The 27,605-nt window shown below is 37.8% G+C and overlaps 1 protein-coding gene across 15 annotated transcripts in view; it reads right to left on the bottom strand.

Annotated features, from left to right (window-relative positions):
- DMD (dystrophin) overlaps window positions 1-27,605 on the bottom strand; it is a 2,249,390-nt gene that overhangs the window by 1,497,167 nt on the left and 724,618 nt on the right. For all 15 annotated transcript variants that reach the window (XM_070067426.2, XM_051827673.3, XM_070067427.2 and 12 more), the window contains one exon: window positions 8,668-8,787. In XM_070067426.2, coding sequence (XP_069923527.2) covers window positions 8,668-8,787 — 120 coding nt within the window. The remainder of the gene's footprint in view (window positions 1-8,667; window positions 8,788-27,605) is intronic.

The raw sequence follows: 27,605 nt of genomic DNA on the forward strand, positions 1-27,605 counted from the left end.
AGATGGAATAATGAATATGACCGGCAGATAGAAAATATGACATTACATGCAGAGGGCTCATAAGGGAAAGGACAAGTCTGAGTCGGCAAAGTTTCCAGGATTCTGATATGGATGTCAGAGTAAATGACAGTGCAGTATCAAAAACTAAAAAGGAGAGAGAGAAATCCAATAAAGCGGATTGAGAGAGAAGGACACAGTAAGTGACCTTGTTGAGTCTGATGTGCTTTTTGAACTTTGAAGTGTACATATGCAAAAGAGAAGGACAGAGAATGGGCAGGGATATTTCCCATCCATTGCTTCACTCCCCTAAATGCCCACATAGCCAGGGCTTGGCTGGCCAATAGCCAGAAGCATGGAGCTCCATCCAGGCCTCTCACCTTAGAGACAGAAGTCCAGGCACCTGAGGCATTATCTGCTGCCTCTCTGGATGCATTAGATGGAAGCTGGACTCAAAATGGAACATCTGGGACTAGAACCTGCACAACATCCAACTTTATTTTTTAATATTGCACAACTTCCTGAAGTAACAGAGAAATCTGCTTCCTTTTACAACATGACAAAACTGCTCATGTGTCACTATTTTCTGCTTCAGATTTTCTTAAAATGTTTTAATCTCTGTTCACAATTTTCAGAGGATGCCACCATTCAAGAAAATCCAGTTAAAATAAATTTAGGCCAATCCGAGACCTAAACATGTAGCGTATTGAAATCAGTACAGATCATAATTATTAGTTCTTGTAGGGTCTGGCATTGTAGTGCAGCAGGTTAAGCTGCTGCCTGTGATGGCATCTCATATCTGAGCAATGGTTGGAGTTCTAATTGCTCTGCTTTCAATCCAGCTTCCTGCTAATGTGCCCGGGAAGGCAGCAGAAGATATCCCTAGTACTTTCACCCCTGCCACACACATGGGAGACCCAGATGGAGTTCCAAGCTCCTGAATTCAAGCTGGCACAGTCCTGATCATTGCAGCTATTTGGGGAATGAATCAGCAGATGGAAAAATCTCTTTCTCTCTTTCCTTCTCTCTCACCATTATTCTGTATTTTAAATCAATAAAACTTTTTTTAAAAAAAAAAAAGCTATTGTGGGTCAGCGTGTGTGATGTAGCAGATAAAGCTTCCACCTGCAAAGCCAGCATCATGTATGGGTAATGGTTCATGTCTGATGCTGTGCTTCTGATCCAGCTCCCCGATGAAGGCTTGGGAAAAGCTACAGAAGATGGTCCAAGCACTTGGGTCCCTGCTAACCCTGAAAGACCTGGAAGAAGCCTTGGCTTCAGCTTGGCTCAGCCCTGGCCATTGCAAACATCTTGAGAGTAAACCAGCAATGGACGATTTGTTTCTCCCATTCTCTTTCAAATAAATAAATATTTTTAAAAATGTTATTGTAACCTAGACACTATATCACTGCCAAGGATTACATTCATTTACTAAGAATCTATATCATCCTGCTTGTTGAATGTCAAGTTGGTCAAAGAAAGTGTGCTCACACTCACTCTTGCTCTCTCTCACATACATATATGTGTGGTGTGTGTGTGTGTGTGTGTGTATATATGTATATGCATACATACACAAACATAATGCATTTAAATTTGAATATACATATATTCATATGCATTCACATTTGGATGTATTTATATACATTTATATTCTCATATTTACTTTCACAACTATGAAAGTTAGGCATTCTTATTACAAAATGATCTGATTTAAAGAGTTTGAGATAATACTGCTTCTAAACACATATACACACACAAACTAAACCTGCCTTTTTTGATTTAAAACACAAAGATATGATATTCTAATCCCACAAGACATTGCTATAAACCTGTGGCATTGTGAGCAAAAATCTTCTACGAGCAACTCCTATTACAGCAAACCTTACATACAATCTAGCTAAATCCTTTAATGGCAGTATTTCCCTAAAATTCTCGATGCTGGAGAAATGTCAGAAAACAAAGGAGTACAATCATATACAGTCCAGTTATGTAATATATGTCAAATATCGAGATGGGATATATCAAAGCATCGTACATTCCTCAGCAACCCACGTAGGAGACTCACGTTACCCATAAACATATCAAGAAGGCTTTTCAAAGCACTTGAGGGAGAACAAAATACTTTGTATTCATTCTACTACAAAGGATCAGCCAATGTAATAAATCTACCAAATAATGTCTCCATAACACTACATAGTGTTTCTAAAAATTATTTAATATCCTTTCATATAAAGTTGGTTTTCCTATCTGTTTTAGTGAATGTTTCTTAGAAGACCTTTCTTTTCTTCACAAACTACTCCTTTATTCTGTAAACATATTTACTAATTTCATTAGAGAAACTATACCGGTGTACATTGTCTTATGTTTAAAAATCTTCTCTAAAATTGTGTTCACCAGACTTTCTTTCTTCAAAATTTTTCTTCTATTCTTTTGTTATACCTTCAATCCTCTAAAAAGGGTAGACAGTAACATCAAGGTTAAAATCAATGAACAAATTAATTCAAATGACATTTATATTTTAGATACTCTCTTGGGTCTATGGCCTTAGAAACCATTAACACTTCTAGCTGAAGTATCAAGCTTTAACTCATATAGAAGGAGACACTGAAAACAGAGTTTAACTGTTTGCCTTTTCTCTGGAAGATTTTTTTCCCTGAGAGCACCTTCTCTAAGCTATGGGTTTAACCATGTTTCAGGTGCTTTATTGGAAACTGCTACTTCTCTTCAACAATAGGCTTCCTGTATGTTCTGCAGTTTTTGAAATACTAAAGTACTAACCGGATCTGTACACATACAAGGTAACTCCTGTACTTTGTTTTAGATTTTGCACAAATGCCACCTTCTCAGCAAAGCCTCTCCGGACCATACCATGTAAAATTGCTTCCTACCAGGCCTTTTTTTTTCTTTACAGCTTAGTTAACTTGAGTTAACTTTGGTGTGAAGCTGTCTCTATACTTATTTTAAATTTGGCTTAAATGTTTCTCCATATATAAGTAGCTGTAATCTGCTCTTACATCAAGTTGCTGAACCTCAGCCAATCACAAGTGTCCAACTGTTCAAACCATATTCAAGGCAGATAGATGCCAGCTTTAACCAATGACTCTGTCTCTGTAGCTCAATTCTATTTTTTTTTGGGCTTTCTTTCCCCTGGTAATAATTAAAATTTGACTTCACTGGAGTAAAGAGGAATAACATTTTGAAAATTTTTTGGTCCAGACTTCTGCCTAGTTCTAGAATCACAAATAAATCCAACTAAGTGCCGCAAGACTAGATCTGTTGTAATTTTGTCTTTTAGCAACATTTAGTGTATAACACTTGCTTATTATTATGCTTGTTTGAAATCAAAGCTCTATAGAGGTACTATTTATATTTTGTCCATAAGTTAACCTTAAAGCCTAGACTTTGATGTGGCACCTCGTAGGTGCTCCATACGTATTTGCTGAATGAATGAAGAAATACTGTCCCATTCAGAATATTTTACTTCTCTCTAGTATTGACTGATTAATTTCTACTAACTCTTTGCATCTCACTTAAAGTGTATATGTATGATGGCCTTTTCTGATATTCTAGAATATATTTCATATTTTTGTTTAATTTTTATCTTTGATGGACACATAACAATTGTGCATATTTATGGAGTAAATAAAATATGATGTTTTGATTCATGCATATATTGGTGATGCTCAAATCAAGGTAGTTAGCACACCTTTTACCTTAAACATTTTAATTTACCTGAGGTGAGAACATTCAAAATCCTATATTCTATCTATTTTGAAATATCTAATGCATTGTTAACTGTAGTTACCCTGCTGTGCAAAAGAATACCAGAGCTTGTTACTTCTTTTAACATTGTATCCACTGGACAACCTCTTCCATTTTCTCTTCCATCTCCTCACTCCAGCTGCTGGTAACTGCTGTTTTACTCTAAACTTCTATATCATCAATTAACTTTCATTCTACATAAGTACGATCAACATACACACACTTAAATCTTATTTAGCCATAAATATTAGGAAATCCTGTTATTAGTGACAATGTGGACAAGCTTAGAAGGCATTCTATTAACTGAAATAAGCCAGGTGCAGAAAGACAATGTATATATTTTTGTCACATTGAACTTATCACGGCCGTTACTTCACACTGAATTGTATTTCTCTAGTGCTTGTCAAGTGCAGGTGCTGTGACTGTTTTTGTCCCTGCCCTTTCCAACACTGCAGTCCTAGTTGTAATACTGGCAGGAAGCTATGCTTACTATGTTAATGAACAGAGTGAATTATGGTCAAGTTTAGGATCACATGCTAATTGTAAGTCCTAGGTTCAGCTCCTTCCTAATTGTCAAACGACACTCTTTTGAACTGTAATGTTGTACTCCATTTGGCTTTCAGTTTTATTTTTTTTTGAAAATACTGTACTCATTTTATTTACTGCTTCTACTTCCTAGAAATTACTCTCCTGTACCAATGTCCCCTGTACATATACTTTACGGTTTTCTTCAACACATTTTTTAGATACTGGCATAAACATCACTTTCCTCAGGAATCATTCCATGCCTAAAAATTGCAATTTAAGTCACAGTAATTTTTTGCCATAAAACTTTACTCCTTTCCTTCAGAAATAAGTTATGGTCGTTCTTAATTTTTAGCTATTTTTCATTTTATTATTATGTATTTCCTCAGATCCTGCAAGCGACCTTCTTCCTTTTTTTCTAACACTGTTATCACAAATACAAGCAGTTAGGCTTAGATTCCAAAGAGGGAGCCTGGGAAGTGACTACCATTGTTCCAAAGTTGCTAGAGAGACAACCAGCTTCCCAGTTTTGTATTCCACCCAGGAAAGGTAGTAACAAATTCTCTACTGTCTTGCCTGCCATCCAGCATAACCTTTAAGATGTAGTAAAAAGAATAACAAGTATTTGTCAGAAGAAAAGTGAAAAAAAAAATCCCAGAATGTATAATGCTTAAATAGAGATATTGTAATGTCCTCCAGGATAGAGGACTCTATAAATTACCAATCTTAGTTATTTAGCCAAGAAATTTCTCAATAAAATTAGTTAATTGGCATCACTGCTCACATACCAGATCTTTGGGTATTGTTATCTATGAAACCCGTAAAGTTAGAAACAGGGCTGTGATCTGTGGCGACATTGCTGGGGGACAAGCAGAACCTCAGTCAGAGAATCAAATTAATTTACAACAGACTGTACTTTTCAGAATATTATCTTTCATCAGCTGTGCCATCTTTCAGAATCCCTAAGCATATGCTCTGACCTATCTTTGTTTTTTTTTTTTTTCAAAACTTTTAAAAAGAGTACTTCTAAAAGTCCTTTAAAGAAATTCTAACATAGTGCCACAATAAGAGAGTTCAGAGAACTAAGTCAGCTCATGTACAGATTGTACAAGAACAATTATTAAGGGTCTACATCAGAATAAGAATAAATTTCTCCCTTATTGTACTGAATGTGTGGCTTTACTTCCTGGTGATGCTCCCCCATCAACACCTATGTACTAATGACAACTAGGTGTCCTTTTTCAAACTCTGGATAGCATTCACAGAAGTGCAGCAACCTGCATTAAAACATTATGGTGAGGCCAGCGCTGCGGCTCAATAGGCTAATCCTCTGCCTTGCGGCGCCGGCACACCAGGTTGTAGTCCCGGTTGGGGCGCTGGATTCTGTCCCGGTTGCCCCTCTTCCAGGCCAGCTCTCTGCTGTGGCCCGGGAGTGCAGTGGAAGATGGCCCAAATCCTTGGGCCCTGCACCCACATGGGAGACCAGGAAAAGCTCCTGGCTCCTGGCTTAGGATCAGCGCGATGCGCCGGCCGCAGCAGCCATTGGAGGGTGAACCAACGGCAAAAGGAAGACCTTTCTCTCTGTCTCTCTCTCTCTCACTGTCCACTCTGCCTGTCAAAAAAACAAACAAACAAACAAACAAACAAAAAAAACAAAACAAAACAAAAAAAACCATTATGGTGACACAGGAAGGGCACGGAGGAGAGAGGAAGTGTGGAATGAGCATTCAACACTACATGTTTTGGGGAATTAAGTCTGGAAAATCAGGTCTTGCTCTAAAAAAAGCTCAAGGACATTTTTTAGGTTCCTAACATTTTTTGTTCTTGTATAAGATACACTGATCTGTCTTTCATAAGATTCTTCCAATTCGTTCTACCGTAATCCCTCTGGGCCATAGTTAGAAGGAAACGTGGAATTCCTACTATATGTCCAGGGTATATATTTGACTGTTTAAAGGGGCTCCAGTAATCTATTTATCTGTATTTTACAAAAAATATTATTTTTTTCTCATCTTCCTTCTCTACTATCTTCTATACATCTTCCTTTAAAAAATTAAACTGGGAAAGACAATAGTGTATCATTTTAAAAGAATCTCAAAATAAACACCCTCATTTCAAAGTCAAGACCAGAGAATTCCAGGGTAATCTCATCCAATAGTTTAAAAAGGCATTGGATTCAAGCATGGTTTCTTTTGGGACTGAGGAAACTGGTGGAATGGGAAGAATGAAAAGTTGTACAGGAGCATTTATTTCCTCTTAATTCTTCTAACACTCATCTAAAGTATCAACATGTCACTGACAGTACAGATCTATGTAGATACTATAAGAAGTCATCAAATGGGGAAGGGATTGAAGAGGAAAAGAGAATTTGGGAAATATTAAGTGGGGCATAATGAAGGACAAACTTGGACATTCATGTGAATAAGGTATAACCAATAAATCCACATTAGATATCTTGGGAACAAACAAAGGTAAACATAAGGATAAAAAATAAAGTAGGATAATAACAATAAAAAGCTTATGTCCATCATTCCCTGTTTATCCTACTTAAGATCTAACCTCATCATCACCTATGACTTCCATGTACTATTTAAAAGTTGCCTTAGTCCCACAAATATCACATTGTAATAATTATGTTGTAAAGCTAGTTGTTCTTAGTTAATGCTAAAGCAGTTTTAAAAATATTTATTTATTTAAAAGGCAGAGTACTAGAGAGATGGAGAGGGAGAGATTTATCTTCCATCTACCAGTTCACTCTTCATTTGATCACAATAGCCAGGGAAAGGTCAGGCTGAAGCCAGGAGCCAGAAACTCCATCCAAGTCTCCCCTGTGGATGACAGGGGCCCAAGCACTTGGGCCACTGCCAACTGCTTTCCTGGGCTCACAAGCAAGAAATCAGATTAGAAGCAGAGCAGCTCGTACTTGGACAGTTTAATACAGGATTCCAATATTGTAAGTGGCTATATCAGTATGCTGGCCCCTAAAGAAGCTGTTTCTTAGTTGTTAATTAGAACTATTTTCCGGCTTAGAAAAATTTCTGTAAAGTTTTTGTGTGTTTTTTAAACAATTACCATCCCCTCCAACTACTATTTCCCAACCTTATTTCATCTTTTCTGGGAAACATTGAGTATTAGATTTTAGCCAATTTTTTTAGTTTATTTTATATCCAAATTACAGAATTCCTTAAAAGACAGCACTTTCACAGGTCATGAGTATGTGTGCATATAATGTCAATGATCATATATTCAACAATCTATTATGGTATCTACAGTAACAACCCTTTTTTAGATTTCTACAATTTCATTGAAATGAAGAGAATAAACATGAGTCTTCAGTATCTATTAACTGCCCTACTGTAGCCATGTCCAACTTGCTAGTTCAAGAGTTGCCCCTTTCTTATTCTATGACAGAGAGTGAGAGGAGCATTGCTGGATATTGGTAGCCTAAAGCAGTAACCTGAAGAAATGAAATGTCATTTTACCAGCATAACGAAATACACTTAACACAAAAATAAAGGGAGATAAGAGTTTTTTTTATAAGTTAGATAGAAGAAACTATGTTTGGAATTGCTTTGTGCTGATAAAGCCATTTAAGCCCGCATTGATTACATTCTTAGACACATCTGTCCTTAACTGTTACAAAGAAAAGACAAGTATTTGGTGAATACAATGAATGTCTCAAAAACAAACGTATGTGTGTATGTATACATATATAAACCATATGTAGTTCTGAATGACTATATATAATATATAAATTGTTTTTAACATTGATTTTTATATATGTGTATGCTCAAACATCTTGTTGGATTTTTTCTACAGTAATACTTTGTTGTTCCCCATTTGGAAGATAAAATATTACAATATTCATTTTATCTTTTTTTCTAAAAAAAAAATTACTTTAACTTAGGTTAAACGAAGACTTGAATGGCTAAGTATCCACTCCAACCCGAATTTCATGACTTGAACATCCTACCATGCTCTCATCAAGACTGAAACTTAAGGTTTACAGAACTAAATACACCAAAGGAATTTAATTTCTCATTATTGAATGACATGTGACTCTTGTGGTTTTCATTTTTGTTATCTGGCAGAAGGCGGGTTTAAAAAGGACATAAACATAATTAATCAGATTAGTTTTCTAGTTCATGGAATTCAACCACGATTTAAAAGAAAAACAGATTTACATTTTTGTATTCATACAAAGGCCAGGAAATTAGGTTAGTGAGTGATATAAACTTGATGAAAGGAGAATATTCATAAATGCAAAGTAATTTTAATTTATTTTAGTATATTACATTGGAACAACATTTAGAAAATTAGAATGTAATTTATAACTTTAATCATTTTGAAAGACATATTTATTAAAGAAAAAAGTAATCTGACCTTAAGTTGTTCTTCCAAAGCAGCAGTCGCATGCTCTCCACTAGATTCATCAACTACTACCACCATGTGAGTAAGAGAATTAACTCTCACTTGTTCCTGTTCAAGATCTTCTTGAAGCACCTGAAAGACATTTTTAAAGGAAACTAGTAATCTAATCTGTTTGTAGGAAACATTCCCTCCCAAATAAGTGCAATTTATTTCTGCCAGTTCTCGGAAAATGCATTGTTTTACCACACTAGAACCATTCCAAGTAATTTTCTGCTACAGAGTTCAATAAAATTTACAAGTTTCCATCATTAATTGAACTGGACCATATGCAGAGAAGCCATGTATTCAGATAATAGTATGTGTACTGTAGAATGTTCTGCTTGTTATTCTCGATGTTCTGAACTTTTCAAGGCTTTGTCTCTTAAATTTATTTGCACTTCTAGTATTTTCAATCTCTCATTCCTTATTGACATTTTCTATTATCATACAAATAAAACCACCTTCATGATTCAATCTTTCATCGTCCTATTATGTTTTACTCTGCACTGAAAAATATTCCACCTACCCTACTGCTCACTTTTTCCACCATCATATTGAAACGTCTTTTTAAAGGTCACCAGCAACATTTCCAGTCCCCAAATCTAGTAACCATTTGTTGATACTCATTGCATCTACTCTGATATTTTGATTTCCCACCTAATTGAGCACCCCTTCATGCTTGACACTGCCTTCCCTTAAACTACCCTCTTTAATCATCCTCACATCCAACTAGGTGCTGCTTTCTAGTTCCTTTGCTTGCTCCTCCTCCATTCAATCTAAAAAGCAGATGACTTCCCACTGTATAAAATCCATTGATTTCCATTACTCTATTAACTAAAATTCAAATTTCTTATTTGAAATCCTCATATGATCTAGCACTCAATTGCTTCTCCAACCTAATTATACATCATTCTAATCTTCTCATTCTGTTTCAGACACAATTTCCTCTCTTCCAGAAATATGTCAAGTTGTTCCCTCTACCTGAATTCCTTTGCCAACAGGTCTATAAATAATGTCTCCTTATCATTCAGGACCTAGTTTAAGTGTCACCTTTCCACAGGCATTTTCCATAAGGATGCTATCTAAAGTTGTTCAAGTTATTTTCTACTTCCATCATTGCTAAAATCGTAGTACCATAGTACTGTCACTACTCAATACTTTATTTTGTATTATTTTAGTCATTATTTGTTTCCACTAAATGTAGTGTAAGATTGACTAGAATAGAGATTTCTCCTTCCTTCTCACTATATAGTCTAAGCAAGTAATTACCAATAAACACTTGGGGACAGGGCAGGCACATATAACTGCACAAATATTACAATATATAGGCAGAATTATTTTTCCCTTTAAATTCTGATTACAATTACACTATCTTTGGCAGAAAATAATCATTTTTCCTCAACTAAACTCTGCAATATAACCAGAGCAGTTCCAATTCTAGCTCTCAAACTTGCAGATTTGACTTTGAAAATGTCATTGTTTTCCCCAATTAAACACTGCAATCATAAAGTGGTACCTTCACTCTTTAAAAATATAGTATACATTTTTGTAAAGATAAATAGGGGTAAACAAGAGTAAATACAGAGCCTACATAAGAATAGTAAACAGAGGAGGCTACTCTAGAGTAGAAACACTCTGCTGGGAGTTCTGGGTTCCCCAAGACTTTACCTGCCACAATTTTTTAGCATTTCTCACAACCAAGAACTCAAAACTTCTAGCCAACTAGTTTGATTCATAGAATATTTTGTTAGATCATGCAAAAATGGAGATGCAGATTTGGAACTCAGCCTGTAACTCTCTGGCAAACCTACTGTCCCTCCTTGTGAAACAATAATCTAAATCTTAGTTATTCAAACTATATGGCAGACATTAGAGGAACTTCCAAGAATGGTTGAATCATAATTTCAAATGCATGAATATCTGTACCCTGGGACATTTAGTTTTCAAGCCTCAACATTTTAGAGCATCATAAAATCGGTTCTTTTTACTTCATCTCTTTAGATTTTCAGGTTACATATTCAAGTGAAACAGTTTAGTACAAAATGAATATATAAATATTTTGTGTGGCGTTCATACTATCATGCCTTTGACATCCAGAGCTTATATGGGTTAATAAAACTCTTTCTGCCATGAGGCCAAAAATGGAAACATTAACATTCAGTACTGCCCTTGAGATTCATGTTGAGTCTGTTTTCTGAGTTATGTAAGCCAGGACCAGGAACACTTTGAAAGTGTCAAAATGTCAACCTACACTTTTTCAGAAAATAGTTAAACAATTTGATGGTCAATATATCGTAAGTTGGTTTTCAGAATTTAATCAATTATTTTTCTTGTCATTCAACATGATAGTATATTTTGTTACATGTTTTGAAAGTTACTAGGAAAGAAATAATTTTCACATTTTTATATGTAAGCTGGTATTTTCACTGTTTTTATATATTTTGGTAAAGGAACATGAGGGAATAAAACACTATTTGATCTATGAAATACTTATTTCCAAACTCAGATTGAGTCTCTAAAGCATATGTGATCCAATATACTCTTTATTTTCTCTGATACATAATGTCTGCTTTAATGTATTTGTTCAAGAATCAGAAATAGTATTCTTGCCATATTGATCCAGGATTTACATTTTATTATTTTGCGTAAGTGTTAGCATAATGCACCAGTGAAGCTAGTTGTGAGCTGATAGTTTTAAAATTAAATCCAAGAGCCATATGGATCTATACAGTGAGTAGAGGGGAATTAAAGGAACAAAGAAAGTCTCTTCACATAAATGAGCATCTTGAAGAATGCCCAACAGTTTTGTATAAACTGTATTTGACTTAATATTTCCATTATATCTGACTTTTTAAAATTATCTATTCTTTCACTTTTAATCAGATTAAAATAAAAAGGTTAAACTGACCCGAGCTTTCTCAATGGCTACAAGAGAGAAATTAAGGCAAAACGTATTTCTTATTTTCATAGACCTAAACTTTGAAAATTAATATTAATGCATGGCACAGCATTAGACAGTCTGCCTAATATCAAAAAAATTATACAATATTTAAGGTCCAAGGTCCACTTTCCAAAAGTTGATCATCACACGCACCAAAAGTGACAGACACAACAAGGTAGATTGAAAATGTCAAATTGTTCAGCAACGTAGGAATCCATGAAGAAGGACCTTGACCACTGAGGTATTCCTCAAGATAACTTTTTTTTAAATACACTAAAGTTTTGAAAAGCTATTTTTAATGAAATGTTTAGTTAAATATTGACTTCTCATGGATTTGAATTTCTCCTATCTAGATTTATACAATGGAGATTTATAGCTCATTTGCTAATTAAGCCTGAAATATGAGCCAAATTATTTCCAAATATAGATGCATCCCCAGAGAAGTATACTAAAATTTTTGCCTGTCAGTAGATAATATCCTCAAATTTATATGCTTTAACATATTTTATTAAGAACTTACAATTTATATATTCATACACAAATACATACATGATATTTCATTATGTATTTCTTGTCATTTTTATTAAAGTGATGCTTTAGTACCATATTTGAAAAACCCGTCATGCTAATTAAATTTCTATACCATTATTAGGTACAAATGTCAGCAATGTTTGTTCTCTAATGTCAAATAACAATCTTTTTCTCCTTATGACAAGAGAAAAGGGCAGCAGTGAAATTTAACATTAAAAATGCTTAGATTTCAGAAATATAGATTTTGTTACACCTCTGTGAATAAGTCTATTTCTTCTAAATAATTATCTAATTAAAGGACCTAACCAAATTTGTTACTCCCTTAGTACATGTTCCCAATTTTATGATTTATATGTGACTTTTATTAAACCTCTTTCAAATGTCATCAGTGGTATTGAATTCTTTTCACTCACACTCATGATGTGAAGTTACTTTCAAAGAAGTAGCTTAGGACAAGCACTAAAAAGGAAGGAAGAAAGCAAAGAAGGGAAGAAGGGAAGTAGGGATGTCGGTTGGCTTAAGATGGCCCAATTTCTTGTGCCCCTGCCATCCATGTGTGAAATCCAGGTCTGTTTCATGTTCCTGGCTTCTGCCTGGCCCAGCACTGGCTGTTGCTACCATTTAGGGAGTGAAACAGCAGATGAAGATTCTCAGTCTCTCTCTCCCTCCCTCTCCCTCTCCCTCCCTCCCTCTCTCCACTACTTCAAATAAATAACATCTTAAAAAGAAAAGACACTACAGAGTCAATTCAGTATCTATTTAGATCTAAGTCATTTTACTATTTCCTAGTATACATCTTAAAGAGTAGTTAGAGAATAAATATATAGAAATATATAACGCTAGGTAATTTTTGATTTCAAGTTTTAACAACAAACAATAGAATGCAACATGTAACAAAAAGGTGGTACAACAGAAAACAATTTAAGGTTCAGTCTCCAATAAGTTCTGTGAAAGGCCAAATGGTTCCTTTGGCGATAGCATAAGCTTCATCTGTTCCCGAACATGGGAGGACAGTAGCTACCTATGTATGTAGTTTATTTAACTACCCCCACTTCAGTGATTAACAAAGATGAAATCTTTGCATGTCTTGCACACATATTTAGAAATAATACAGATCAATACTAAGGCTATCTACTACTTCATAAAAACCACAGCATATAATTAGAAAAATATAAAATTATAAATATTGAACTTAAGTAGTTTGCAGTGTTTTAGCTTGCTTCAATAGACATATACACAAAAGACTGATAAGAACAAAAATTTTATCACATATAAAATTTTCAAAGCATCTTTGGAAACTAGAAGACTTTCTAAGAGCATGAATTAATCTAACATCTACAAAAGTATGCTCTTAGAAAAGCTAAGGAACAAAAAAAATCCCTAGATACTTATGATCAATTAAGCTAATGCAATACATCTGGACTTGAAAAGTTATTTTTGCCAAGTGAAAGTTTCAAGTACAACTCAGACAGTTTTCAGATTTCTCAGAAATGCTAGGGCGGTAGGCAAATTCTCTTTCACCTCCCATTTTCTCCTACAGCCTGTTCTTCCTTCTTTCCATCACCACTCTAATGAGCTGGATTCTATATTCCCTGTAGGGATCAATGAAATATCTGAAAATGACTTCTACCTTTATTTATTTTGTGTGATTCAGATTTTTTTTATTTAGTAAATATAAATTTCCAAAGTACAGTTTATGGATTACATTGGCTTCCCCCCATAATTTCCCTCCCACTCGCACCCCTCCCATCTCCCACTCCCTCTCCCATTCCATTCACATCAAGATTCATTTTCAATTATCTTTATATACAAGATTGATTCAGTATATATTAAGTAAAGATTTCATCAGTTTGCACCCACACAGAAACACAAAGTGTAAAATACTGTTTCAGTACTAGTTATAGCATTACTTCACATTGGACAACACATTAAGGACAGATCCCACATCAGAAGTAAGTACACAGTGACTCCTGTTGTTGACTTAACAATTTGACACTCTTGTTTATAGCGTCAGTAATCTCCCTAGGCTCTAGTCATGAGTTGCCAAGGCTATGGAAGCCTTTTGGTTCGCCGACTTTGATGTTATTCCGACAGGGTCATAGTCAAAGTGGAATTCTCTCCTCCCTTCAGAGAAAGGTACCTCCTTCTTTGATGGCCCCATTCTTTCCACTGGGATCTCACTCGCGGAGATCTTTCATTTAGTTCTTTTTTTTCCCCAGAGTGTCTTGGCTTTCCATGCCTAAAATTTCAGTATTTTTTTGTTGTTGTTCTAGTACTATTGGTTGAACTCTGTAATTAACACACAATTATTCTTAGGTGTTTAAATTTTAACTGAAAAGTGATCCCTGTTAAATTATAAGAGTGGCAATAGGAGAGGGAGGAGATGTACAATTTGGGACATGCTCAATCGGACTTGCCCCACATGGTGAGTTAGAAACGTGCCAGGGGATTCCAATATAATCCCATCACGGTGGCATGTACCAGTGCCATCTCACTAGTCCAAGTGATCAACTTCAGTTCACAACTGATCACACTGATAGGTCTAAGAGTCAAAGGGATCACACAAACAAGACTAGTGTCTGCTAATACCAACTGATAGAATCAAAAAGGGAGAGAACCATCCAACATGGGAAGCAGGATGCACAGCAGACTCATAGAATGGCAGATGTTCTACCTTTATTTTCAATCAAATATTCACTTTGATAAGCCTGGCTAGTCACAATATCATCAAAATCTTGGTGAGGATCTTTTTACAGTATATAACTTTGTTGCAAATTTGCTGGGTAGTTTAAATAAGCTTCACTAACTGCCTCTCCAAGAAGAGCTATTATTATATCCATTTACTTACATTTGATTTCATAGCTTTATTCATCTTTATAACAATAACCATAATTTTACCTTCTTGTTAGAAGTATCTGTTTACTGACAACCCCTGAGCTACCAAAAGGGGGTTCTAAAAGACTGTGGGGAGCAACTTGGACTAAGCTAAGTTACTGGAATTAAGACTTATTCTATGCATCTGCTCTCCCACAATATGGCGCTGGGAGAGGAGTAAAAACAGCTTCTACACAGCTGCCTCCGGTTCAACCAATAAACTGTAGGACCTGCTCCTGATTGGAGGAGAGCAGCGTGCTCAGCGTGTGGGTAGCAGAGTTGGGATTGGTGGAAGAGGACTATAAAGGAGGAGAGAGACAACATGCACCAGGAACATCTATCTGAAGGAACACCTGCGCAGCCCCCGAGAGAGCCAGCCGGCGGTGTGCCGCTCCCCCGCGGAAGTGGGGAAAGTGGCAGGGGAATCGCCCTTCCACGGAGGTGGAAGGGACAGTAGCCAACCCGGGAAGAACCAGCAGCAAACCCGGGGAGGGCCGAGCAGACGAAAGAACAGCGCAGGGTCCTGTGTCGTTCCTCCACGAAGACGGGGAGCGACAAAAGACCTTTTCAATTGAGAGATTTCAAAGATCATAAAGATTCTAAACACTTCCCAGTATCAGAAAAGGAGCTCGATGAAGATGGAAGAGACCTACACATTTCAGAATACAAATGGAAAAGGATATAGTATGTTCTAGATTGACAAAAAATGTGGTGTATGTTTATGAGATGTTTCACAGTAGTCATACGTATATATCTGAAGCCAGATTTCTTGGTATTGATTTTAGAATTCAACACTAACCAGTCTCAGGCCTTGTGAATGTTTTCAACCATGCCAAGCTTCAGCTTACTAATTATTTGCAAAATTGGGCTAATGAAGACTGAACAAGGTGTAATTGCTGAACATCTTACTTGGTACATGGTATAAACTAAATAAATATTAACATCTAATTTTTTTAAAAAACTCATTTACACACATTCAGATCAAGGATTATAAAGCAAGCAGCATGAAGCCAATATTCACCTAATTGACTGCCAGGCAATACATTCTGACCACCACCCTCTAATAGATACCTTAAGTGTAGAAAAGAAATGTGATTTTTGTCAACTCAGAAAAAGAAGGGCTGAAGTTACAGCAAACTTTCAAGGTCTGCAGAAATATGTTATTAATTCTAAGTCCTGAATTAATGCTTGAACTTCCAAATTGTTTACATGAGAATAACAGTAGCTTTAAGTGACCCAATCTAGTTGCTTCATATATTGCTGAAAATTAGCATTGTTAGAGATGTAAGGTGGAGTGAGGAAAATAACACCTAATCACTAAATTATAGCCCTCCATTCTTCAGTTCCTTCCCCCTCTGCAATCAATGCATTCCTCTGTTCATACATTCTACTCAGTGACATCACTGAAATCAGATTAAAGTTAAACACCAAGAAAATCTAGTAAGTAATGACAAAATGGGTTTAGCCTGATAGTGACTACTGAAAAGAAGACAACATGCTTATTGTGAGTTGGGGTGAAAATTTTCAGAGTACTGAGGACATGGTATGCATCTAACATCTGACAGTATAGAAATGTTAAGTTCAGTTCTACCAAATATCCCCTTGCTTAGAAAGCACTGCCATGCTCATCAGAAGGCTATTTTTCCCTCGGTTCACACTCTAGTTCCACTTACCCCTGTTTTAAATAAAGGGCTCCAGGACTGACAATGAAAATACATTTCATTAAGGCTTTGGATTCTTAAATTTAATATACAGTCACCATCAAAATATTCTTTATCCCCTCTGCTTATGCCGAGTTTGAGCATTTACATGAACTCAGCATCTGTCTGTTGCATTCAGGTATTCCCAATTCGAGGAAAGTAAGTGCCACAATAGTCCAAGTACTCCTTATGGTATCTCTGTACTTGATTATGCTTCTAGGATCTACTTAGAGTCCAGATTCACCAAAATTTCATTAGGGAGGGAAACGGTTCAAAGAGAATAACAGTAAAATTGGAATGTACCAATTACACCTGAAGTTACTCTAAGCATCTAACTCCTCTGAACATATCTTATCTGTAAAACAAAGGTTTATAATCAATCATTATTCAGTACTTGGAGCCAAATGAGATGGCACATTAGAAACAGCTGGCTCAGTGTTTAGTACAGTTGATAAATGGTGGAGAAATGCTTATTCTATTTCTAGTACCTTTACCTTATCAAACCATTCTTAGGTTAAAAATTCATAGGAACTGCTTTTATGAGCATCAGTATTTATTTCAGATTCTCTTGGTAACTACATTATCTCCTAATTACTAAAAATTCTCAATAACTAGAACTATAGAATATGTAAAAACATCCAATTTTGGGCAGGTACTTGGCACAACAGTTAAGATGCTACTTGGGATGACAGCATCCCTTATCAGAGTGACTGCATTCCAGTCTCTGCTCCACTTCTGATTCTGTCTTCCTACTTATGCACAGCCTGGGAGGCAGCAGCTCAAAGCTCAAGTAGTTGTATCCCTGTCACCCGCACAGGAGAACCCAGACTGAATTTCAGGCTCCTGGTGTGGGGAGCAACTCGGACTAGACTAAGTTACTGGAATTAAGACTTATTCTATGCATCTGCTCTCCCACAATATGGCGCTGGGAGAGGAGTAAACAACTTCTACACAGCTGCCTCCGGTTCAACCAATAAACTGTAGGACCTGCTCCTGACTGGAGGAGAGCAGCGTGCTCAGCGTGTGGGTAGCAGAGTTGGGATTGGTGGAAGAGGACTATAAAGGAGGAGAGAGACAACATGCACCAGGAACATCTATCTGAAGGAACACCTGAGCAGCCCCCGAGAGAGCCGGCCGGCAGTGTGCTGCTCCCCCGCAGAAGTGGGGAAAGTGACAGGGGGAGCCGCCCCTCCACGGAGGTGGAGGGATCAGCAGCCAACCCGGGAAGGACCAGCAGCAAACCCGGGAAGGGCCGAGCAGACAAAAGAACAGCGCAGGGTCTAGTGTCATTCCTCCAAGAAGAGGGGGAGCAACATCCTGGTTTTTGCCTGGCCCAGTCTCACCTTTTACATGTGTTTGGAAAGTGAAACAACAATTGGAGATCTCTTTCTTGCTATCTGCTTTTCAAATAAATATAGACAAATACAAATTTTAAAAGCATTGTATATTAGTTTTTTTTTTTTTTCCAGGCAGAGTTAGACAGTGAGAGAGAGAGAGACAGAGTTATAAACAGTGAGAGAGAAAGAGACAGAAAGGTCTTCCTTCCGTTGATTCACCTCCCAAATGGCCGCTATGGCCGGCGCACTGCACTGATCTGAAGCCAGGAGCCAGGAGCCAGCTGCTTCTCCTGGTCTCCCATGCAGGTGCAGGGCCCAAGCACTTGGGCCATTCTCCACTGGTTTCCCAGGCCACAGCAGAGAACTGGACTGGAAGAGGGGCAACCGGGACAGAATCCAGTGCCCCGACCAGGACTGGAACCTGGAGTGCCAGCACCGCAGGCAGAGGATTAGCCTAGTGAGCCGCGGCGCCAGCCTATTACTTTTTTTTTTTAAATTGTTATTACATGATCTAGATCATTAATCATCAACACAGTATAAAATGGCATCCAGTATACAGCTGTGAGTTCCATTGAACCACAGGTTACTACCAGCTGTACTAGAAATGATCTTGTTGAAACAGAAACGCTAAACACAAAATGATTGCATTCTGTAGTTTTGTTATATGATGACAGATATAGTTCCATATTCTATCTTATTTTTAACATGAATTGTATTTATGATCAGGCATTTTATTATAAGTCATATGAAGATTTTTTCAAAGAACAGTATTGCCTTGAAACTCGTGTTATCTTCTTACGGATTTCTGTTAAAGAGATTTTCCCTAGAAACTCATTTTAAAATGTTATAAATAGTTTAACAATTCATTTACATTATTGTTAAAGGAACTGGAAATAATTGGTATGGGTTCAGGAAAATAGACATAATTTATATGAGACTAACTCCTTAAGTGAGAAACAAGGTTCTTCTTTTTCCATTTACTCTCACTCCAATTTCTAAAGACAAGTGACAAAAGTAATTATGTACCAAAAAATATAATTACTGTCTCAAATTTAGGGGTCTTGGGCATGTCAAATTTTAAAAGAGGCACTATTGTACACATACAAGGCTGTGACATTTTTGAATACTCAGTAATTTCTAATTAATATTGGTAGTTGGAGTCTCTTGATTCATTAGCATAAGAACATGGGGACAATTTTATTATTTTAACACACTGAAGATATTATCTGGCATCAAATGTTATCCTCAGAATTGCTGCTTGTTAATACTTATGGGAAAAGCTAAATGTGTTCTGAAAAATATAGCAGTACCAGGTGTACACTACTATGTACAATATTTGAGTGTGATGCTGTTCTTTTTAACATGAACTTCCTCTTATTTATATTAAAAGCATATTGTTGTCACACAAATTAACTTCATAGTCAATGGTTTACTGATATCAAGATGTTGAGTAGGAAATGAAATAGAAGAAAAGTCAGAGACACTTAAAGGATAACTCAGACATCTGCATGTAAACCAGTTTATAGATTCCTTCTTAACCTTTTTCAGTTACTTCCTCACTCCTCCTCACAACTGTTATGTTTTTACTTGTTTATTTATTTATTTATTTATTTATTTATTTATTTATTTATTTTTGTGGGGAGCAACTCGGACTAGACTAAGTTACTGGAATTAAGACTTATTCTATGCATCTGCTCTCCCACAATATGGCGCTGAGAAGGGAGAAACAGCTTCTACACAGCTGCCTCCAGTTCAACCAATAAACTGTAGGACCTGCTCCTGATTGGAGGAGAGCAGCGTACTCGGCGTGTGGGTAGCAGAGTTGGGATTGGTGGAAGAGGACTATAAAGGAGGAGAGAGACAACATGCACCAGGAACATCTAAGGGGAACATCCACCTGAGGAACACCTGTGCAGCCCCCGAGAGAGCCGGCCGGCGGTGTGCCGCTCCCCCGCGGAAGTGGGGAATGTGGCAGGGGGAACCGCCCTTCCACGGAGGTGGAAGGGACGGTAGCCAACCCGGGAAGAACCAGCAGCAAACCCGGGGAGGGCCGAGCAGACAAAAGAACAGCGCAGGGTCCTGTGTCGTTCCTCCACGAAGACGGGGAGCGACAATTTTTAAGTGCATTGATTGGCAATGAGCATGTGTTAGGCAAACAGAGTTCAGTGCACCTGACTGGATTTTATTTATTTTTTCAACTTTTATTTAATAAATATAAATTTCTAAAGTACAACTTCTGAATTATAGCAGCTTTTGTCCCCATAACCTCCCTCCCACCCGCAACCATCCAATCTCCCAATCCCTCTCCCATCCCATTCTTCATCAAGATTCATTTTCAATTATCTTTATGTATAGAAGATCAATTTAGTATATACTAAGTAAAGATTTCAACAGACTGCACCCACAAAGATGCAAAAAATACAGAGTACTGTTTGAGTAGTAGTTTTACCATTAATTCTCTTTTTTTTATTTATTTAATGAGCATAAATTTCCAAAGTACAGCTTATGGACCACAATAGCCTCCCCCCCCCCCCGTGTCTTCCCTCCCATCCACAACGCTCCCCTCTCCCACTCCCTCTTCCCTTCCCCTTCACATCACGATTCATTTTCAATTATCTTTATGTATAGAAGATCAATTTAGTATATACTAAGTAAAGATTTCTACAGACTGCACCCACAAAGATGCAAAAAATACAGAGTACTGTTTGAGTAGTAGTTTTACCATTAATTCTCTTTTTTTATTTATTTAATGAGCATAAATTTCCAAAGTACAGCTTATGGACCACAATAGCCTCCTCCCCCCCCTCCGTGTCTTCCCTCCCATCCACAACGCTCCCCTCTCCCACTCCCTCTTCCCTTCCCCTTCACATCACAATTAATTTTCAATTATCTTTATATACAGATCAATTTAGCATATGTTAAGTAAAGATTACCACATTTTGCTCCCACACAGAAACATAAAGTGTAAAATACTATTTGAGTACTAGTTATAGCATTAATTAAACACCTAAGAGTAATTGTGTATTAATTACAGAGCTCAACCAATAGTTTTAAGTAGAATATAAAATGCATCTTTTGCATTGTTGTGGCTTCCCCCCGACCTCCCTCCCTCCCGTGGCCCTCCCCTCACCCACTTCCTCTCCCCTCTCCCCCCTTCATCACGTTTCATTTTCGGTTACCTTCATATACCGAAGATCAATTTAGTATATACTAAGCAGGGATTTCAACAGGTTGCACTCACACAACCGAACCAGGTATAGGGTATTGTTCGACTAGTAGTGTTGTTTTTGAGTTTCATAGATAAACATATTAAGGACAGAGATCCTGCGAGGGGAGCATGAACCCAGTGACTCCCGTTGTTGATTTAACAATTGGCACTCTTATTTATGACGTCAGCAATCACCCGAGACTCTTGCTACGAGCTGTCTAGGCTATGGAGGCCCCTTGAGTTCACCAACTCTGAATTTGTTTAGTCAAGGCCATATCACAGTGGAGGTTCCTTCCTCCCTTCAGAGAAAGGCGCCTCTCTCCTTGATGGCCTGATCCTTCTGCTGGAGTGTTGTTCGCCAGGATCCTTCATTTAGATTGTTTTTTGCCACCGTGTCATGGCTTTCCATGCCTGCGAGACTCTCATGGACCTTTTAGTCAGATCCGAATGTCCCAAGGGTTGATTCTGAGGCAGGAGTGCTGTTTTGGGCATTTGCCATTCTATGCGTCTGCTGTGTGACCTGCTTCCCCCGCAGGATCATTCTCAACCCTTTTGATTCTATCTTTCATTATTTGCTTACACTGGTCTTATTTGTGTAATCTCTTCGACACTTACCCTATCTTTTGGATCAGTTGTGTATTTATATTTGTCTCTTTACCAAGTGTGCTGGCATTGGTACCTGCCTCCTTGGTAAGATTGAGTTGAAATCCCCTGGCACATTTCCAGTTCCACCATTGGAGGTAGGTCTGAGTGAGTATGTGCCGTCCTATATATCTCCTCCCTCTCTTATTCCCACTCCCATGTTCCACAAAGATCAATTTCCTTTTAATTTTTAAACGCTTAAGAATGGTTGTGCATTGATTGCAGAGTTCAACCAGTGGTCTTGTGTAGAGCATACCGAGCAACAACAACAACAACAAAAATACTAAAGGAACAAAATAGTAAGTTTTTCCTCAGCAGTCTAGACAAGGGCTGCTCATGTCATTGTCTCTCATAGTGTCCATTTCACTTCAATGGGTATCATTTTAGGTGCTCGTTTAGTTGCCATCAATCAGGGAAAACATGTGATATTTATCCCTTTTGGACTGGCTTATTTCACTCAGCATGATGTTTTCCAGTTTCCTCCATTTTGTTGTGAATGCCCGGATTTCGTTGTTTTTTACTGCTGTATAGTGTTCCATAGAGTACATATCCCATAGTTTCTTTATCCAGTCATCCGTTGATGGACATTTAGGTTGATTCCATGTCTTAGCTATTGTGAATTGAGCTGCAACAAATATTGAGGTGCAAATGGCTTTTTTCACCCCTTTAATTCCATTTGGGTATATTCCAAGGAGTGGGATGGCTGGGTCCTGTGGTAGTGCTATGTTCAGGTTTCTGAGGACTCTCCAGACTGTCTTCCATAGTGGCTTTACCAGCTTGCATTCCCACCAACAGTGGATTAGTGTCCCCTTTTCTCCACATCCTCGCCAGCATCTGTTGTTGGTTGATTTCTGTATGTAAGCCAATCTAACCGGAGTGAGGTGGTATCTCATTGTGGTTTTGATCTGCATTTCCCTGATGGCTAGGGATCCTGAGCATTTTTTCATGTGCCTGTTGGCCATTTGGATTTCCTCTTTTGAAAAATGCCTGTTAAGGTCCTTGGCCCATTTTTTTATTGGGTTGTTTGTTTTGATTCTGTGGTGTTTTTTGATCATTGTGTAGATTCTAGTTGTTAATCCTTTATCTGTTGTGTAGTTTGCGAATAACGTCTCCCATTCTGTTGGTTGCCTCTTCGCTTTCCTGACTGTTTCCTTTGCTGTTAAGAAACTCTTCAATTTTAGGTAATCCCATTTGTTTATTTTATCTTTGATTACCCGTGCCTGTGGGGTCTTCTCCAGGAATTCTTCGCCTATTCCGATATCTTGGAGGGTTTCCCCTATGCTCTCAATTAGTTTCATGGTGTCGTGGCGCAACTCTAGTTCTTTGATCCATGTTGAGTGGATTTTTGTATAAGGTGTAAGGTAGGGGTCTTGCTTCATACTGCGGCATGTGGACATCCAGTTTTCCCAGCACCATTTGTTGAAGAGGCTGTCCTTGTTCCAGGGGTTGGTTTTAGGTCCTTTGTCAAATATGAGTTGGTTATAGATGTTTGGATTGATCTCCGGTGATTCTATTCTGTTCCATTGGTCTATCCATCTGTTTTTGTACCAGTACCAGGCTGTTTTGATTATAACTGCCCTGTAGTATGCTTTGAAGTCTGGAATTGTGATGCCTCCGGCCTTGTTTTTATTGTAAAGGATTGCTTTAGCTATTCTGGGTCTCCTGTTTCTCCATATGAATTTTAGCATCGTTTTTTCTAGGTCTTTGAAGAATGACTTTGGTATTTTGATTGGTATTGCATTGAACTTGTAAATTGCTTTTGGGAGAATGGACATTTTGATGATATTGATTCTTCCAATCCATGAGCATGGCAGGTTTTTCCATTTTTTTGTGTCATCTTCTATTTCTTTCTTTAGTGTTTTGTAATTTTCATCATAGAGGTCTTTGACCTCCTTGGTTAAATTTATTCCAAGGTACTTTATTGTTTTTGTGGCTATTGTGAATGGGATTGATCTTAGTAGTTCTTCCTCGGCCCTGGCATTGCCTGTGTATACAAAGGCTGTTGATTTCTGAGTGTTGACTTTGTATCCTGCTACTTTACCAAACTCTTCTATGAGTTTCAGTAGCCTCTTATAGGAGTTTATTGGGTCCTCTATATATAGTATCATGTCATCTGCAAACAGGGATAGTTTGACTTCCTCCTTTCCCATTTGTATCCCTTTAATTTCTTTTTCTTGCCTGATGGCTCTGGCTAAGACTTCTAGGACTATATTGAATAGCAATGGTGAGAGTGGGCATCCCTGTCTGGTGCCAGTTCTCAATGGAAATGCCTCCAACTTTTCCCCATTCAATATGATGCTGGCCTTTGGTTTATCATAGATTGCCTTAATTGTGTTGAGGAATGTTCCTTCTAACCCCAATTTGCTTAGGGTTTTCATCATGAAGGGGTGTTGTATTTTGTCAAATGCTTTCTCTGCATCTATTGAGATAACCATATGATTTTTGTTTCTCAATTTGTTAATGTGCTGGATTACGCTGATTGACTTTCGAATATTGAACCATCCCTGCATACCAGGGAGAAATCCCACTTGGTCCGGGTCAATGATCTTTCTGATGTGTAGTTGGATTCGGTTTGCCAGAATTTTATTGAGTATTTTTGCATCTATGTTCATCAGGGAGATAGGTCTGTAGTTTTCTTTCTCTGCTGTGTCTTTTCCGGGCTTAGGAATTAAGGTGATATTGGCTTTGTAGAAGGAATTTGGGAGGATTCCCTCTCTTTCAATCGTTTGGAATAATTTGAGAAGAACTGGGGTTAGTTGTTCTCTAAATGCCTGGTAAAATTCGGCAGTGAAGCCATCCGGTCCTGGGCTCTTCTTTTTCGGTAGTACGTTTATTACTGATTCAATTTCTTCCATGGTTATGGGTCTGTTTAGATTTTCTATATCTTCACGGCTCAGTTTAGGAAGGTTGCATTTGTCCAGGAATCTATCCATTTCTTCCAGGTTCCCCAATTTGTTAGCATACATCTCTTTGTAGTAGTTTCTGATGATTCTTTTTATTTCTATTGTGTCAGTTGTTACATTTCCATTACTATCTTTGATTTTACAGATTTGGGTCTTCTCTCTCCTTTTTTTGGTTAGTTGGGCCAATGGTGTGTCAATTTTGTTTATTTTTTCAAAGAACCAGCTCCTGGTTTTGTTGATCTTTTGTATTGTTTTTTTTTTTTGTTTCAATTCTGTTTATTTCTTCTCTGATCTTTAGTATTTCTTTCCTCCTTTTGGATTTGGGCTTGATTTGCTGCTGTTTTTCTAGTTCCTTGAGGTGCATGGAGAGTTCATTTGTTTGGTTCCTTTCCAGCTTCTTGATGTAGGCACTAATTGCTATAAACTTTCCTCTTAGCACTGCTTTTGCTGTGTCCCACAGGTTTTGATAGGTTGTGTTATCATTTTCATTTGTTTCTAGAAATCTTTTGATTTCTCTTTTAATTTCTTCGATGACCCACTGTTCATTTAGGATCATGTTGTCCATTCTCCATATATTTGCATATGGTGTAGAGATTCTTGGGTTGTTGATTTCAAGTTTCACTGCACTATGGTCTGAGAAGCTGCATGGTATAGTTTCAATTTTTTTGAACTTGTTGAGGCTCCCTTTATGGCCTAGTATATGGTCAATCCTAGAGAATGTTCCATGTACTGGGGAGAAATACGTGAACTCTGTGTCTGTGGGGTGGAGGGTTCTGAAGATATCTATTAGGTCTATTTGGTCTATGGCGTCAATTAGCTCAGTTGTTTCCTTGTTGAATTTCTGTCTGGTTGATCTGTCCATTGGTGAGAGTGGGGTGTTGAAGTCCCCTGTTACTATTGTATTTGAGTCTATATCGCCCTTTAAATCCTTTAGTAATTCTTTCAGGTAGCCAGGCGCCCTGTAATTAGGTGCGTATACATTTATAATAGTAATGTCTTCCTGTTGGATAGATCCTTTAATCATTATATAGTGCCCTTCTCTGTCTCTTTTAATAGTTTTTATGTTAAAGTCTATTTTGTCTGATATTAGGATGGCCACACCAGCTCTTTTTTGATTTCCATTAGCTTGGAGTATCTTTTTCCATCCTTTCACTTTCAGTCTGCGTGCATCTTTGCTGATGAGGTGTGTCTCCTGAAGGCAGCATATAGTTGGATCCTCTTGTTTTATCCAATCCGCTAGTCTGTGCCTCTTTGTCGTGGAATTAAGACCATTCACATTCAATGTGATTACTGTTAAGTACTGTCTTTTTCCCTTCATGTTTCCTGAAACGAGCTGTTTATGTATTTTGAACTTTGTTTGTGGGTTACTCTACATTCGCTTTTTTTTGCAGTGAAGTTCTTGTTTTTGTATTTCTGTGTGCAGCACGTCTTTGAGCAAGTGTTGTAGGGTTGGACGCGTGGATACAAATTCTTTCAGTTTCTGTTTGTCGTGGAAGATCTTTATTTCCCCTTCATTCACAAATGATAGCTTTGCAGGATATAGTATTCTAGGTTGGCATTGTTTGTCTTTTAAAACTTGGAATATATCATGCCATTGTCTCCTTGCCTATAGTGTTTGCGATGAGAAGTCTGGGGTGAGTCTGATTGACTTACCCCTGAATGTGATTTGTCACTTTTCTCTGGCACATTTTAGGATTTGTTCTTTGTGTGTCACTGAACTGAGTGTTGCCACAACGTGTCGTGGTGAATTTCTCTTCTGGTCTACTCTGTTCGGGGTCCTGGTTATCTGTTGTATTTGTGTGTTGTTATCCAGCTGCCTTTGTTTAAAGTTTTCTGATATTATTTCGTTGAAGACACCGTCTAATCCATTCTCTCTTTCCACCCCCTCAGGGACTCCTATTATCCGAACATTACACCGTTTGATTGAATCTTGTAGGTCTCCGACCGTGTTTTTTAATTTTTTAATTTCTTCTTCCTGCGATTGAACTGACTGTATTATTTCTGGAAGTTTGTCTTCGAATTCTGATATTCGGTCTTCTATTTCATCTGTTCGATTTCCGAGGGATTCCACGGTGTTTTTTATATGGTCAATTGAGTTTTTCAGTTCTAGTATCTCATTCTGGCTTCTCTTTAAGATCTCTAATCCTTGGGCTTGTTTTTCATTCAGCTCTTGACACTATTTCTCATTATTTCTAAGTATTCTGATTATTAATTTTCTGAATTCTTTTTCTGGCATGTTTTCAACTTCTTCTTCTTCTGCCTCTGTTGGTTTAGCCTGCTCCATTGGCAAATTTATATTATCTTCTATGTTTTTTTTGTTTTTGGTTTTGTTTTTTGGCATTCCATCTGGGTGATTTTTCGGGTTGATTTCCCTCTACTATAGGCTGCTGTGAGTCTCTACCAATATCCTGTGTAACCAGGCTGCTCTACACAGCCCGCAGGTAAACAGACAGGATGGCTGCTCTCTGCCCACTGCAGCTCTGGATCCTGTGCTTTTTCCCCACCAGGAGGCTCTATTCAGTAACTTGAGTAGTCAGGTCTCAGGGCTTCGGGCTGCCCTCCCTCGAGCACCCTCAGCTCCACCTTTGGGCTCCGCCTCCGAAGGTTAGTGTGGAGGCAAAGATAGTTCTCCTTTAAGCCCGAATGTAAACAAAAAAAATGGCTGCTTCCTGCCCGCTGGAGCTCCGGGGAGGCGCCAAGAGACACTGGCTTACTCAGTCTCTCAGTTAGTGTCCCTGAATCGTGCACTCTCTCCGCCGGCGCCACTCACTCTGT

Source organism: Oryctolagus cuniculus, chromosome X, assembly GCF_051225735.1.
Source record: "Oryctolagus cuniculus isolate XC-2025 breed Fujian yellow rabbit chromosome X, ASM5122573v1, whole genome shotgun sequence".
Lineage (NCBI taxonomy): Eukaryota > Metazoa > Chordata > Mammalia > Lagomorpha > Leporidae > Oryctolagus > Oryctolagus cuniculus.